At 64.7% G+C, this 14613-nt stretch overlaps 1 protein-coding gene across 1 annotated transcript in view; it reads right to left on the reverse strand.

Moving 5' to 3' along the window:
- Positions 1-14613, reverse strand: part of LOC132495412 (ciliary rootlet coiled-coil protein 2-like) — a 59232-nt gene that overhangs the window by 16848 nt on the left and 27771 nt on the right. Inside the window, 11 exon segments of the mRNA XM_060107258.1 lie at positions 300-420; positions 1189-1391; positions 1678-2035; positions 2539-2619; positions 2650-2706; positions 3615-3774; positions 4385-4581; positions 7682-7825; positions 10791-10904; positions 13596-13769; positions 14372-14541. Of these exon segments, the coding sequence (XP_059963241.1) occupies positions 300-420; positions 1189-1391; positions 1678-2035; positions 2539-2619; positions 2650-2706; positions 3615-3774; positions 4385-4581; positions 7682-7825; positions 10791-10904; positions 13596-13769; positions 14372-14541 (1779 nt within the window).

Consider the following 14613-nt stretch of genomic DNA (forward strand, 5'->3'; position numbering starts at 1 on the left):
GCAGATGCCGAGAGGTGGGACTGCAGGAGGCCGGCGTGGCGGAGGAGCTGGGGGCCAGATCGGGGCGGGCCTTGGAGGCCTCTGGACTTTACTGCCTTGTGACGGGGAAGCCACGGCTGAGAAAGACCCACCAGCTGCCAGGTGCTGGGGCACCTCGGGGTGGGGGGCGCACTGGTTCCGGGGTCTGGCCCCGTGGCCTGAGCCCGAGCAGCTCCCGGGACGGACCCTCGTGGTGCCAGGAGGTGGGCTCTGGGGGCCCTTGCAGTGGTGCCCAGGGCAGGGTGGGGAAGGACGGCTACCTTCCTCTGCCTCGGCCAGCCCCCTCTGCAGCTGCCCCGCGTGGCTCTGGGCTCGGGCACGCTCGCTCTCGGCCTTGCTCAGCCGGCTGCTCAGCCTCCCCGCCTGGCAGCGCCAGGCATCCTGGGCGGGAGAACCAAGGTCAAGGGGCAGCTGGTGGGCGTGGGTTGGTGAAGGGCCAAGTACTGGGCTAGAGGGTCGGGTGGGGCAGCTCATGGCTGCTTGGGTGGGACAGGGCGGTGGGTGGCTGGGCTGGCCAGCGGGTGCGGGGAGAGGGGCACCGAGGGCTGGAGTGGCGGCTGGGCTCCCGTGTCCAGCTGTGCGGGATGGACACAGAGCGGGGCAACAGGGCCTGCAGGGGCACAGGAGCCGGCCGGTAGGTGGGGTCAGGGTGACCTGCAGGGACGGCCCCCCACCGGAATCTGGGCCTGTGTGGGCCTGGAGCCCGTCCCCGGGGCTGGCACTGGTCGGGTGGGGCGGGGGTGGGCGGTGGAAGGGGAACAGGTGTCCGTGGAGGACCCCGGGCCAAGGCCCGGTCACTGTCAGTCTGTCTTTTCCCACCCTCGCCCCTTCGAGTCTGGCGAATCTGGCGGGGGCAGCTCATGGACTGCCCTGCGGGATCCCTGGGGCAGCAGGGTGGGGTCACTGGGGCACTCTAGGGGGGACCGGGCCAGCCCCTGGGTTGGTTCTTCAGAGGACAGGCACTGCTGCCTGGTCTGAGGACGGAAGGCAGCCCTGGACAATGGGGCAGCTGGGTTTCGAGGGATGCTGGTATTTATTGGTGTTTATCCCTCAGGGTCCTGCCAGGGTCTCAGTGGATCCAGGACGGACAGACAGAAGGACAGCAGACCGAGTGAGCGTCTCCTCGCCGCCTCCTGGAGCCTCCAGGACGGGTCCTCCCCGCCCCCCTTCCCGCTCCCGCCGGGCATCCCGCTGCTTCTGCACCAAGTCCCCCAGGTCGTCCCTCACCGAGGCCACGGCCCCCTCTGTGCTGCGATCTCCCAGGGCAGGCGAGGGCCATCGGAGCGGCGAGCGGGACCGGCCGGGGGCGCTGGCACTCCGCCGCCCAGGGGAACCCTGGGTGCCCTCTGAGCCTGCAAGACAGTGATGCCTGAGAGAGCGTGGCAGGGATGCGGTGACAGACACGCAGGTGCCCTGTCCCCCTTTCTCTCTCCCGTCCCCGGCCATGGGGAGCCTGGGGAGAGGCACAGGGCTCAGGCCCCCGCTTCTCTCCTGCTGGCTCTGATCCCAGACATTCCTCCTTTGCATTCCTAACCCTAACCCGGACCCGAGGATCATGAGCCCTAGGGGGCGGGGAATGCCCCAGGAGGGTGACCCAGCTGGGACAGGAGCCTGCCTGAAGCCACGGAGGACACTGACCTTTGGCAGGGGAGCTGGGCCGCTTGGGGAAGGCCACGGGGCTCTGTCCCCGGAGCCCCAGGCCCAGGCGGAGCGTGGACCACAGCCGGCCCAGCTGGGCCTCCACCTCCCGCTGGGCGCCCTCAGCCTGGGCCACCTCCTGCTGCAGGCTGCCGACCCGCTGGCAGGCCCTATCCAGGCGAGCCTGGAGGCCATCGGCCGTGCCGCTGGCCTGCTGCAGCTTCCTGGTGATGCCGTGCAGCTCGGCCTGGAGGGCCCGCTCGGTGCCCCAGCTCTCGCAGAGGCGCTCCTCCAGCTGCTTCTCCCGGGCCTCGGCCCTGGCTTCCGCTTCCGCCAGCGTCCGCTGCAGCTTCAGGACCTGGGGGAGGGACTCGGGGGCTCCAGACCCACCTGCCCTCTGAAGACTCCCCAGCCCTCGTGGTCTTACCCTCTCCTCAGCATGTCACAGCTAGGGGGCCCTGGACCTGCTTCCCACCCCGTCGGACTATGGGGACACCTGAGCCCAGGTGGGGAGGGACACCCCAGAACAATGGAGCAGGTCCTGGCAGGATTAGAGCCCACTGGCAGCCACACAACCCTGGCCAGATGGGGCGATGGCCCCAGGCTGTCCCCTCCTTGGCCTCCGTGGGGCAAGCCCCAGGCAGACCCTGTTCGCGGCCTGACTTGTGCCCCCATCCCCTGGGATGGTCCCTCCGTGGACTCAGGCAAGGTGCCCTCTGAATACTCATGAGTGAATGGGGGATAAACGGAGATGCCACAGCCCCTCAGGAAGTGCCCAGGCTGGGGTGGAGACAGCCAGTCCCCCAGCTTGAGGCCCCGCGCCTGCCAGACGGGAAGCCCTGGGCGCTGCTGGGCTCCTACCTCCCTCTGCGAGCCCTCTCTGGCTGCCTGTGCCTTGGCCGCCAGCCTCTGCAGCTCCAGCGCCCCCTGCTGGCTCTGCTGCTGCTGCTGCGCACCCTGTGCGCCCCGGACCTGCATCCGGCACAGCTCCTGGCTCTTCCTCTGGTTCTCGGCCTCCAGTGACATCACCTGGGTGTGTGGGGTCTACACTGATGGGATCGCCTGGGCCGCTGTGCCAGGAGGGCAGGGGGGGCTGGGGGGGGCCGCCCTGACCTCTGCCTCTGCTCACATGGCCCGGGAGGGAGCCTCCCTCCCGGGCAGCAGACTGCACTCGGGGAGGCTAAGGCCAAGTCCAGTTCCAGCCTAGGGTCTGTGCCATGCCCCCCGCAAGACCAGGACCAAGCCCTTGGAGCTGACTCTCTCGGCCACTCCACACCCCCTCCTGTTGTCTCGTCTCTGGGGCCAGGACACTCTGTGGAGCCCAGAGACGTGAAAAATGCTGGTGCAGAGGCCATTCGAGCGAGGAAGGGTGCCTGTGCCCGTCCCTACAGTAGACAGTTCACCAACAAATTTGTCTGCAGAAGTCTGGCAAGACTGGGTGTGCACACTTTGAAGGGCGGTCTAGGGCCCTCCTGGGTGGGCTGAGACCAAGGTGGTCAATGTTAAGTGGCCGTGACCTCGGACGCCAAGACTAAAGGGTGAAGCAGTACCCATCTGTTCACCCTGAGCCCTGAGGCGGCCGTGATGGGAAGAACCCAGGCCACTCGGGGCCACGGGAGCTGTCCACCCCGTCCCCCCGACAGCCAGCATCAGCCACCGGACACCTGAGAAGCCGTGCTGGGAGAGCCCCACCATCGGTCCCTCTGTGGAGTGGAGTCTCCTCGGCGTGGCGCCCTGGCTGCCCTCCTGGCCCTCAGAGTCCACGGGCGTCCGAATGATTGTTTTAAGCCAGTAGGTGTGGGGCTTGTCCTTGTGCTCCACAGGCAGACCCAACCCAGACCCTGTGAGTCTAAGCAGGGCCCTTCTGCTGTGGCTCCAAGTCTGGGGAGTGGGGGGGACGCTCCTGGAGGGGTGTGGGCTCCAGGGCGGCCCCTCACCTGTCTGCGTAGCTCCTGGAGCTGCCGGCGGGCATCTGCCCGTGCCTGCTCTGCCCCCTGCAGAAGGGCCCGCAGCTCGCCGGCCTCCTTCTGAGCCGCTGCCCGGGCCTCCTCCAGGACCAGCACCTTCTGTGCCTTCTCCTCCTTGGAACGCTGAAAGCTGAGCAGAGGGTCACAACCTTGGGCCGGGGAGCTCCCCGGGGGCTCTGGCATCCCCCGAGGTGATGGTCCTGGCCACCCGGCAGGCCGCCCGCCTCACTCCAGCCAGACACTCCCCACATCCGATTTGAGTGTCCCGAAGCCCAGCCTCCTGGGGCACACCTCTGTCTGGGTCCGACTGCCCAGCTGGCCGGGCCCCTTGCCGTGTCTCAGCCCCTCTCCCCACTCCCCTCCCTCTAGCCACGCTCCCAGAGACCCAGTGTCCAGCACCCCCGGCACATCTGCTGCTCCCCGGGGAGGGCCACAGCTCCGGCCAGTCTGTCCTGCCTCTGGTAGGCATCCCGGAGCCACTGACCAGGTCCTTGGCCTCCCTCTGCTCCCCAGCCCTGGGCTGTCTCCTTCTGGCCACCTGGGGCCTGTCTTGCCTGCTGAACGGAACTTCCTGAGGGTGAGGACAGGCCTGGCAGCGTCCCAGTCTCCACCTCCTGTGCCAGCACCGTAGACCCTTTGGACGGGCAGCTGGCACCCTGGGTCCGCTTGGTGTGTCCACTTCACCATCATCTGGCCCAGCTCAGTAGGACCAGGGCTGCTCTGTGGGGCGGCCGCCCTACCTGGCCTTCTCCTGCTCGACTCTGTGGAGGGTGACCCGCAGCATGTTCTTCTCTCGGGCCTCGTCCTCCAGCGCCCGGCAGGTGTCCCGGGCCTCCCTGTGCAGCCTCTCCCGGCTCTCCTCGCTGCCCTGCAGCTCCCGGTGCAGGGCGGCCAGCCCCTCCTGGGCCTCGTCCAGCTGTGCCCGCAGCCTCTCCGCCTGGGGAGGAGTGTGTGTCTCTAGGGGCCAGCTGGGGGCCACGGGCCAGGGTCAGCTGTGGCCTCCGGCTCTGCTCTGGCAGCGCCAGTGCCCCCCCGACCCCGGCCCCGGGTCGTCCAGTGCTCGAAGGAGAAGCAGGCAGCCTGGCTTTGCCCACGCCGCTGGGGCTGCAGGACGGCCCACGGGGGCCCATCCCAGAGCCCTGGCAGGAGACACCCTGGCCCTTCCTGACCCTGGTGCTGCCCTGGGCTCCCTCCCTGGACCCTGGGGACGTTGGTCACCGGTCAGCAGGGCCTGTGTGGGACACAGCTCCACCCACACATCTGCACTGTCCCCACCTGTGTCCCTCGGACCGGCTCCTCCCTTCAATTAGGGTGTGGCCCCCGGGCCACCGCCCACCCTGGCGTGGAGAGCAGCCTCAGCAGCCCAGGCTCCTGAGCCCTGCAAGGCCGTGGGCACGTCTACTGCCTCAGGCCTCGGCTCCCTCTCGGTGAGGGAGGGAGTCGGGAGGCCAGGTCTCTGGGTGACGGCGCCCTCAGCGTCCTCTGGCCACAGCAGGGCCGCTCGGACCGGGCTGTCACTGTCACAGGAGCACGGTTCAAGGTGCCCGCCACAGAATCGAGGGCCTCCTAAACCCCAGGGGTGAGGGCAGCAGAGGCCCCAGGGTGGGAAGGCTGTGGAGCCAGTGGGGACCTCAGGGCCCAGCAGCCCGGACCCTGGCCTCAGGCCACTCCACACCTCTGTGAGCTGACCCGAGGAGGGGGAAGAGGCTGCAGGTGTGTCCTTGTCCCCTGCCAGACCTGCTCCGGGTCCAGAGGGGGACTCCCACCGCGCTGGAGCCGGAACCTGTGTCATCCCCTGCTCCGGGGCCCTCCTCACCCCCTGGCTTCTGGGCAGGGCCTGCGGGCTCCATGGTTTTGTGGGGCTGAGAGCCGAGCTGAAGCGTCGGTGGCGGTCAGGGTTCCTAAGCACTCTGGGACACGAGCTGCCTCAGGGCCCCCGGGGCTCACCCTCTGGTGGGAGGTGCTGGAGGGAGTGCAGACCCCCGGGAAGGGGCAACTCAGCCCGACGTGCGGGCTCTGGGGCTCGGCTGGGACCCCTGGTCTCCCCACCGACCACCACCAGCGCACTCTGGAGAAGGCGTGCCCCAGAGGAGGAGGTGGAGGAAGCCGGCGGGGGAAGCCACAGAAACAGAGACATGTCCAGGCGCTGGTTTGCCAGAGCGAGCCCCACTTTGCTGGCTGTTTCAGCGGGACACTGTCCAGGCCCCTGGCCGGCCTGGCTCCCGCGTCCGCTGGCTGTTATTGTTGTTCTGTTTTTGGGAAGGGCCCCCCTCCGCTCCCCTCCCGCCCCCCACATGTGGGAGCCACAACTGTGCAGAGCATTTTCCGCCGAGCTCAGCAGAAATCCACCCCAAAGGTCAAGGACCAGCAAAAGGGCCTATCCGTCATAAAAGAAGCTGTTTTCATTTCTCAGGGCCGAGGAGATGAAAACAAGCAAAACAAACGTGGGGGAGCCCCCCCGCCCCGCCCCCCGCCTCATGAGAACAACCGGCCCTTTTACAGGAATTTTACAGCCAAATCTCTTAATGTGATTATAATAATTATTTCTTTACTAGAAATTGTATAAACAGACTCTTTTGAAATCTCCTGCAGGGAGGTGACCCGAGGGCTCTGCATGGAGGAGGGAAAGCAGGGGAGGGGCTGCTGAGGGGCCCTGGCTTGTGTGTGCGTGTTCACGTGTGTGCGTGCATGTGCAAGCACACACGTGTGTATGCACACAGCATGCGTGTGTGGTGTGTGCGTCTGCACACACCTATGTGCAGACATGCGTGCCCACATGTCCGTTCACACGCATGTGTCATGCTCATACATGTGAGTACACTCGGAGTCACATGTGCTGCTTGTTGCACATATGTGGTGCCCATATGTGTTTGCATGTGTGAGTGCTGTGTCCACGCATGAGTGCATGTGTGTGCACTGTCACTCTGCACGTGTGTGCATGGGGGTGTGGTCTCCATGTGCACAGGCGGTGTATGTATTGCGTGTGATACACACACACACGCACACACGCGCGTGTGGACCTCAGGCACGGCTGTGAGAGGCCTGGACGTTCCTCCAGTTTAAAGGCTGTGAAAGTGTTATGGTTTCCATGGTGACTCCGGGCCAGCCTGGCGCCTGGGAGGGTCCTCTGGGCTCTGTCTCTCTGCCATTGTTCCCCTTGCCCCCCTCACCCGCCCCAGCCTCCCCGTCACCCCGTCCCCATTCTGGGGCCCCTCTCCTTTCTGGGGGCGGCCAATCGGGGAACTTGAACTTCCCACGAGGCATTGCTTTCTCCCTTCACCCACCAGCACAAACGTGCCCCCCTCTCCCCGGCTCCTCCCCCTGCCGCCCCCAGTTTTAAAATCTCATTCTGCTTCCCCGTGTGGTCGCTGACCGGGCCTGACTTCGAAATCTGTTGAAAGGAGACCTTTCTCTTTGGGGGCCAAAGTAAACAGGCTGTCATGTTCAATCACGCTCTCGTCCTCTCCTGGCCCGGCTCGGGGGGCTGGGGGAGGGCCCGGCCCCTCTCCTCACTCTGCTGGCCACTCCCCCGCCCGCCTGCCAGCCTTGGCGCCCGGCCCGGGGAGTGCATGAGGTCGCCAGGCCCCGGGGCCCCTCCCCCCGCCCCAATCCCTGTGCCCGCCTGCCCGCCCCCTCCTGGCATCCCCACGTCCCATCAAATCCCCTTCAGAAACACCTCCCCAGCCTGCCCGCCGAGCTCCGCTCGCCCAGGCGCAGCCTGACCCCCACCCCGGCACACCTCACAAGGCTCTGGGGGCCCTGCACCAGCCTCTGGGCCCTGGTGGCGCCCGCGCGTGGCTGCCCCGGGACACCCCACTCACTCTGCGTGTCTCCCCCTGCCCAGGGAGGCCTCGCCCCCCCAGGGCCTGGTCTGGTGGCATCCAGGCCTCACGCTGTGTGCGGGCCGCACCGGCTCAGCAGCGTCTCGCCTGGGCTCTCCCCACGGCTTGTTGGAAGGTGGGTCCTGGATGCAGGTGCCCTCCTACCCCTCAGGTCACACCTTCCTCGCAGGGGCCCCCCTTCTCACCCTGCCTCACCTCTCTCCAGGCGCTGCTCCGCTGGGCGGCCATCTCCCGTAGCCTCTTGCCCAGAGCCCTGGCCTCCCTCTGATGGGCCGAGACGGCATCCTCAAAGTGGGCCTGCAGGGCCTTCAGGTCTGCAGTCGTGGCGCTGATGGTGGCCTGGGGGGAGCAGCAAACCAGCCGCAGTGTCAAGCGCGCCTGGCAGTAGGCTCAGGCCCCCACGGGCAGCCACACGCGGTCCTGGGCCAGGCGGGCAGCCCGCTCGGGCCACATAAGGTGGGCCTGGGGCTCTGGAGGACCACGGTCAATGCCACCAGTGCCGGTTCCTGAGGGTCCCAGTGGTGAGGGGGGCGGGGCAGAGGCCCCGGGGGTGGGGGGGGAGCTTCCCATGGGAAGGGCTGACTCTGCCCCCTGAACTTTCAAGGAGGCGGGTGGATTGGGGGACGCCCCCAGGCTCTAAGTGTGTGAGTGCCCATGACACGCCCGGGAGGGGTCGGGGGCTCTGCCTGCACCCCTTGGGCAGGGGTCGTCCCTGTTCGGACACGCGGCTACGCTCTGAACTTGGATGTCCACTCGGGCGGGACTCAGCTTGGCCTGAATCTGCTTTCCTGTGGCCACAGCACCCAAGACGCTCCTCTAGTGCTAACCGAGGGGCACCTGGAGCAGGGGGACCTCTGGGCCACAGGCTTGGCCATGGCGGTGCGCGAACCCCTCCTGTCCATGAACGAGGACACCACCTGCTTACCCTGAGCCCGAGGCCCAGCCCGGCCTCCTGGCCAGGACACACCCCCGCCACCCGGCCCGGGGTGGTCTGGGCCCCCAGGGGCAGTTTCCTCCGCAGGGCAAGGGACAGAGCTGGCTTTGTGCTCCCGGGAGGCCTGGAGCCCTGCTGCCCCCCGCTGGGTCTCCGGGAGACACCCTTCCCCCACCTCCCCAATTCACAGGCCACTGCCTGAGGGATCTGGCAGGCCGGGGCTCTATCAGGCCAAGCCTCCTGTTCTCGGGGAAGGAACCTCGCTGGTGCCACCTCTGTTCCTGGCCCCTGCTGTCCATCTCCACTGAGAAGTGTCACCTTGGACGGCCAGGTCTGGCTGTGCCCCCAGGACAGCCCTAGCGAGGCTGCAGTGAGTGCTTGGTGGGGCCAAGGTGGGGTGCGAGTGGAAGGACTGCCTCTTCGGGGTCATGAACTGCAGGGCAAAGCCGGGAGCCCCTCCACCTACGGGGGGCTTGCTCGTAGGTCACCCCACAACTGGTGTTTCTTGGCTGGCCTTTCTCCCCACCCTCCCCTCTCAGTGGGTTTTAATTTCCGTTTTCCAAGCCGAGGTGGCAAAAGAACCCTTAATGAGCTCCTGGAAGAGCCCAGCTGGCGGGCAGGCCCCCCACCCCACCCCCCAGCCCATCCAGCAGGAGACTCAGAGCCAGCGCTAGGGAAGACTCCCAGAGAGGCCCCTCTGCAAGCCGGGGCCTCCGCTCCCGGGTCTTGGGGTCTTTCCTGGCCCCCTGACCACAGGGTGGGCCGAGGGAGCAGCTAGGGGTGGTCGGGGAAAGGAGGCCCCAGCCCCATGGGGCTCCCACGCCCCTCGCGGCTGTGCCCACGGAGGGGCCATCCGGCCTCCGGGGTGGGACGGAGCAGGGCGTGGGCTCCAGGGAGAGAGGCTCTTAGGCAACACCTTCCCGGGTGCCAGGAGCTGCCCGGACTGCTCTGCTAGTGACCCGGGGGTCCGGGTCGCTGCATCAGGAGGGGGTGAGGAAACACCCTGGCAGCCAACTCCCAATTGCAACACTCCTTCCCTTGCCCAGCGCCCCTCCCCCCACTGCCCGCTAGGTCGAAACAAACTGCCTGGCCTCCCCAGGCCTGCCATCTGGGCGTCCTGCCCTCGTCCAGGTCCCCGTGCGGTCACTGAGCACGGCCCCGCTTGTGGGGTCAGAGGGTCGCCACCCAGCCCTGCAGCCTGCGTTCCACCCACTCACTTGTTCATGGACTCACTGAATCATTAATGCAACACCAGGGGAGCATCTAACCCCGCACCCTTGGGGCTGGGGACACACGAGGGACTGGGGTGAAAAATGAAGGTGGGCAGGCTGGAAGGACAAAGGCAGGGGGCAGAGGAGACATGGCGCTGGCCCAGCTGAGCCGACTGGGTGCGGCTGGAGTCCTGAGCAGCAGGGTCCGGCCCTGCCCTCGACCACCCCCACTACCCGCGGGGGACTGCGTCCCCCGACCTCACCGTGAGCCATCCCCCCGGCCCCCTCCCCCGTGAGCAGCAGGGCCCTGGCCTCTGTGTCACCCACCCAGGGCCTGGCACCACTCCGTAAACAGGCCGAGGCTACCCTGCCAGTGACCGCAGCGGTGCCCAGCCCCACCTGTGGGGTGGGCACAGGACCCCAGCGTTGCCACCCCTACTCCCCGGAGTCTTAGTTGCTCTTGCCTGCCCTGTCTCCCCCAGACGTGGGCTCCTGAAGAGGAGTCAGGAGCCCCAGGTGACTCCAGCTGGCTGCCCACAGTGGCCTCTATGCACGTGTGGGCCTCTGTCCACTGGCCCAGGGTGAGCGGCTACCTGCTGGGGTCTCTTCTGGCCCCTTGGTGGATGCCTCCCTCCGGCTCTGCTGGGGATTCCCTATGGGATCCTTTCCGGTGAGCGTTTGCCTCAGTTACAACGCCGGCCTACCCACTGGGTTTCTCCTTTGGGAGGGGCCTCTCCAGAAAGTCAGCCCCAAGAGGCCCTCGGAGTCTCCTACAGCTATGCTGTGCCACAGGCAGCTGAAGTCAGACAGGGAAGGCCAGGGTCTGGGGGGCTGGCGGGCATAAGCCTGGGTCTGCCCCCTCTGTTGCTGGTGCCAGGCCCTCCCCTCTCTGGCTTCTGCCCAGTGGCACGAGGGTGACTGGCCTGCTGCCCCCCACCCCTGTCCCAACCCATCGCCTTTGCTTCCCGCAGAGACGCTGTTCCCTCCCAGCAGGGGATCTGGAGATCCCTGGGGGAAACGTCGGCTCGGGTGGGTTGGGTGTAGGGGATGCATCCCTGGGACCAGGCAGGCAGGGGGCTCCTCTGGGGGTCTGCCGCCCCCGCTGGGCTCTGCAGGTGGCCAGGCCAGGTGTCTGGTTCCGGCTGGGGTGCGGGCTCACCTCGGCTTGCTCCTGCCGACCCTGGGCCTCCTGCTGCACCAGCTCCAGCTCCCACGTGGCCCTGGACAGCTCCTCCCTCAGCTGGCTGGCCTCCGCTTCTCTCAGAGACAGGGCCTGGGCGACAGGGGCGGGGTGCTCATGAGAGGGCTGGGGGGCTCTGAGGAGAGGCTCAGCAGAATTCTGGGTGCCACGGCCCTGCCAGGACGTAGGTTCTGGGAGGAGGAGCCCCTCAGAGGCAGCTGCATCCTGAGGGGGTGGGTCCAGCTTCCCGGCCTGCACTCAGGCAGCTCCCCTACCCCACCGAGGGTGCCCTTCCCCTCCCACCTGCATCTGTCCAATACCTGCTCTTTCCCAACGCAGGTCAGGGGGCTTCACGGGCCACCTCCTCCCTGGAGCCCTCCACCCGCTCTGGGCACAGAGCAGGAACCGCTAGGGGTCCCTAGCCTCCCCGAGTGCTCCGCGTCACTGAGGGTGAGGAGTGCGTGTGAGCCCCCAGAGATGCTGCATTTCACCCACCAGCCCCGAGGTGGGAGGGACCCCTGCTCTGTCATCAGGCTGTGGGGTGGCAGAGATTTGGCAATGCCCGTCAGTCACAAATGCACATCCTCTCCATGCCAGGCCCACTGGGGAGGGCAGCCTGGAGATGTGCATGACCTACGCTCGGGGTCTCTGATGAGTATTTATAATGTTATTTATAATGGCAACAAGACTCCCACCGAAGGGAGGCCAACAGAACAAAGGGGGGTCCCTGCACACGTCGGGACGTCATGCAGCCATCGAGCTCTGAACACAGTGTGCAAAGACCCCAGATCTGCTGATCCTGAGAAGAGAAAGGCCCAGAACATTGTGTGTCCGCTTCCTCCTTGTGCTACAGAGGCGGGCGTAAGAGTGTGTATTCCCACTTGCTGGCCTGTGCACGGCAGTCTCTGGGAGGAGGTTTGTAACAAAGAGTGTGTCTACTTTTTGCCCTGGGTGCTGGGGGAGCCTCTAAACTCCCGGAATTTCACAGGTGAGGGTTGTCTGTTATTTGTGGACCCTGGGGCCACACCTGAGCTTGTGCTAACACGGTGGTCAGAACCCTGGGGCAGTGAGCCGCTGAGATCAGCCTGACCACCCAGCCTCTGGGAGGGGGCTGGACCCTGAGTTTAGTCCATCACACCGACACAAGGAAACCCCAATAAAACCCTGGAGCTTACTGGCTGGTAAACACCCTAATGTTTCAGTGGGTGACCTGCCCTGGCTCTGTGGAGAGAGAGCCCGTCCCTGTGTCTCTCCACTGGGCTCGTCCTGGCCTGTGTCCTTTACAATAAAACTAGTTGCAAGTGTAATGCTTCCTGGAGTTCTGTGAGTCACCCTAGTGAACAGTTGAAACCGGGGCTCTGCCCTCCCCGGACATTCGTATGATGCTCTTCCTCTACCACAGCCTCCTGACCCTCCTTCAAGCCCCACCCTCGACATGCCGTCCTCACTTTCAGGAAGCAGGAGAGCGGAGTGGCCAAGGACACGGTCCCCACTGCCCAGCAGGTGTACTGTGCCACCCTGGGCAAGTTATTCAACGTCTGTGAATCTCTGTTTCCCACCAGTCAAAGGGGGCCGATAGGAGCGTGCACCTCTCAGCATTGTGAGAATCAAACTAGAGATGCAGAGTCTGACAGTAAACCTTGGTTATTCCTGCTACTGTAACTCTTCTCCCGCAATCTGTAGCTTGTACCAACATCTGAGAGTCCTGTCACAGTGTGACAACCCACATGAATGTGTTTACTTGTCTGTTCCATTCACTCAACAGTGCATGCTTCAGGGTGGCACGGAATACTGGAACAGCCTGGACTCAGAGGGTAGCTTTTACCTGCCCAGTGTCTGAATTCCAACAGCCTATGGAATGGGAGGCTGGTCGGGTGGGTGGCTGATGGATGGACACACTGATAGCTGGCTGGCTGGCTGATCAGATGGATGGAGGGATAATCAGACACATGGATAATCAGTGGATATGGATGGGCAGCTGAGTGTGTGGACAGAGGGAAGGATCTTTAAGTGAATGGATGGATGACTGGTTGAGTGAGTGGATCTTTAAGTGAATAGATGGATGGTCAGGTGAGTCAATGGATAGTTGTGTGGATGGATAGTTGGATGGATGTTTAAGCAAGTTGATGGCTAGATTTATGGTCAGGTGTGTGAATGGCCTATTGGGTATGTTAATAGATGGCTATGTATGTGGGTAGACAGCTGGGTGTGTGAATAAAGGATGGATATTCAAGTGAACGGATGGATGATGGACAAGGGAGTGGAGGGACAGTGAATTGCATGGATGTATAAATGGGCAGGTAGTTTAGTGGGCAGATGGATGAATGGTTGGATGGATGGATGGATGGATGGATGGACAGGTGGATGGATGGATGGATGGATGGATGAGTGGTTATGTGGATGGATGGACAGATGGTTGGATGGGTAGATGGATGGATGTATAGATGGACGGATGGTTGGATGGGTGCATGGTTGGATGGACAGATGGATGGACGGGTGGATAGATGAATGGGTATACGGATGGATGAACAAATGGTTGGACTGGTGGATGGATGGATGGATGGATGGGTGGATGGGTGGTTGGGTGGATGGATGGATAGGTGGATGGATGGATGGGTGGATGGTAGGTGGGTGAATGTCTGTCCACCAGGGCTGCTGTGGAAGATCAAAGCTGCAATAACAGTGACGTGGAAAGGTTGCCCCCCACACCCTCTTGCTGGGTCTTGCAGAAGGCACAGGGAGCAGACACGAGAACTCCCCACTGCCTCGTGGTCCGCCCATCACCTGCTGCATCTCATGTTCCAGCTGAAGGAGACTCTCATCCCGCTCATGCTTCAGGCTCTGAGTTTCCTCCTTCAGAGCCTCCCTCTTGGCTGCACGTTTTGCCACCAGCTCCTTCTCCTGTTCCAGCCTGCGTGCTGCCACTTCCTTCTCTGTCAGAGACAGACTCAGGGTCTCCTGGGCCGAGGAAAAGGGACAGGCTGTGAAGACTCACAGGTCAGGACTCGTAAGACCAGCAGGCGCCTGTGTTCCTGAGTGACACTGGGTTCATGGGACGTCAGGGTAGGACAGGTGCCCAGGGACCATCCAGTCCAGCCAGCCTCACGCCGACACCTCACATGCAGTGACATGCGCTGCAAAGGGCTCTCTGGGCTCCAGCGGCCACCCCCCACTCAAGTCACAGCTCAGAAACCTTTCCTGAGCCTCCACAGAGCACCAGGCACCCCGACATGCAAAGTGTGTAAGGACGTGTTACTTGAGGCCTTTGGGCCTGTGACCAGTGGGACATCTCAGAGTAGGTCAGAGCTCCATCCAGGTGTGGGCCCTCAGAGCGCGGCCAGGTCAGCCGATGCCTGTGGGCGCCTCTTCCGTGAGGGACAGGGCCCCGGCTGCCCACGTGCACTGTCAAGGGTCCTCCGGCCCAACCTCAGTGTGGCCTGGGCACCCCTGTCACCCGGCTGGTCTCCTGGGCCCCTCCCCAAGTGCCTGCCATCCCTGGGGACACGGTAGACTCCCGAGAAGCGACCGGGCAGCTGGGGGCTGGTCCCAGGGAGGCAGACCTTCTCCCTCTGGAGCCGGGCTAGATCCTCGAGGTGGGCCAGCGCCTGGCTCTCCAGGGCCAACTGCGTGTCCTGCTCCTGCTGTACCACCTGCTGCAAGAGCCGCCCCACGTCCCCCTGCAGCTTCGTCTCCTGGACCTCCCAGGTGCTCTTCAGCTGCTCCATTTGCACTGTGAAGGGACAGGCACATCCGACACCCGCCGTGGGGCCCTCCCTCACCCCCACCTCATCCCCTGGAGCAC

The sequence above is a fragment of the Mesoplodon densirostris genome, chromosome 8 (genome assembly GCF_025265405.1).
Source record: "Mesoplodon densirostris isolate mMesDen1 chromosome 8, mMesDen1 primary haplotype, whole genome shotgun sequence".
Classification (NCBI taxonomy): domain Eukaryota; kingdom Metazoa; phylum Chordata; class Mammalia; order Artiodactyla; family Ziphiidae; genus Mesoplodon; species Mesoplodon densirostris.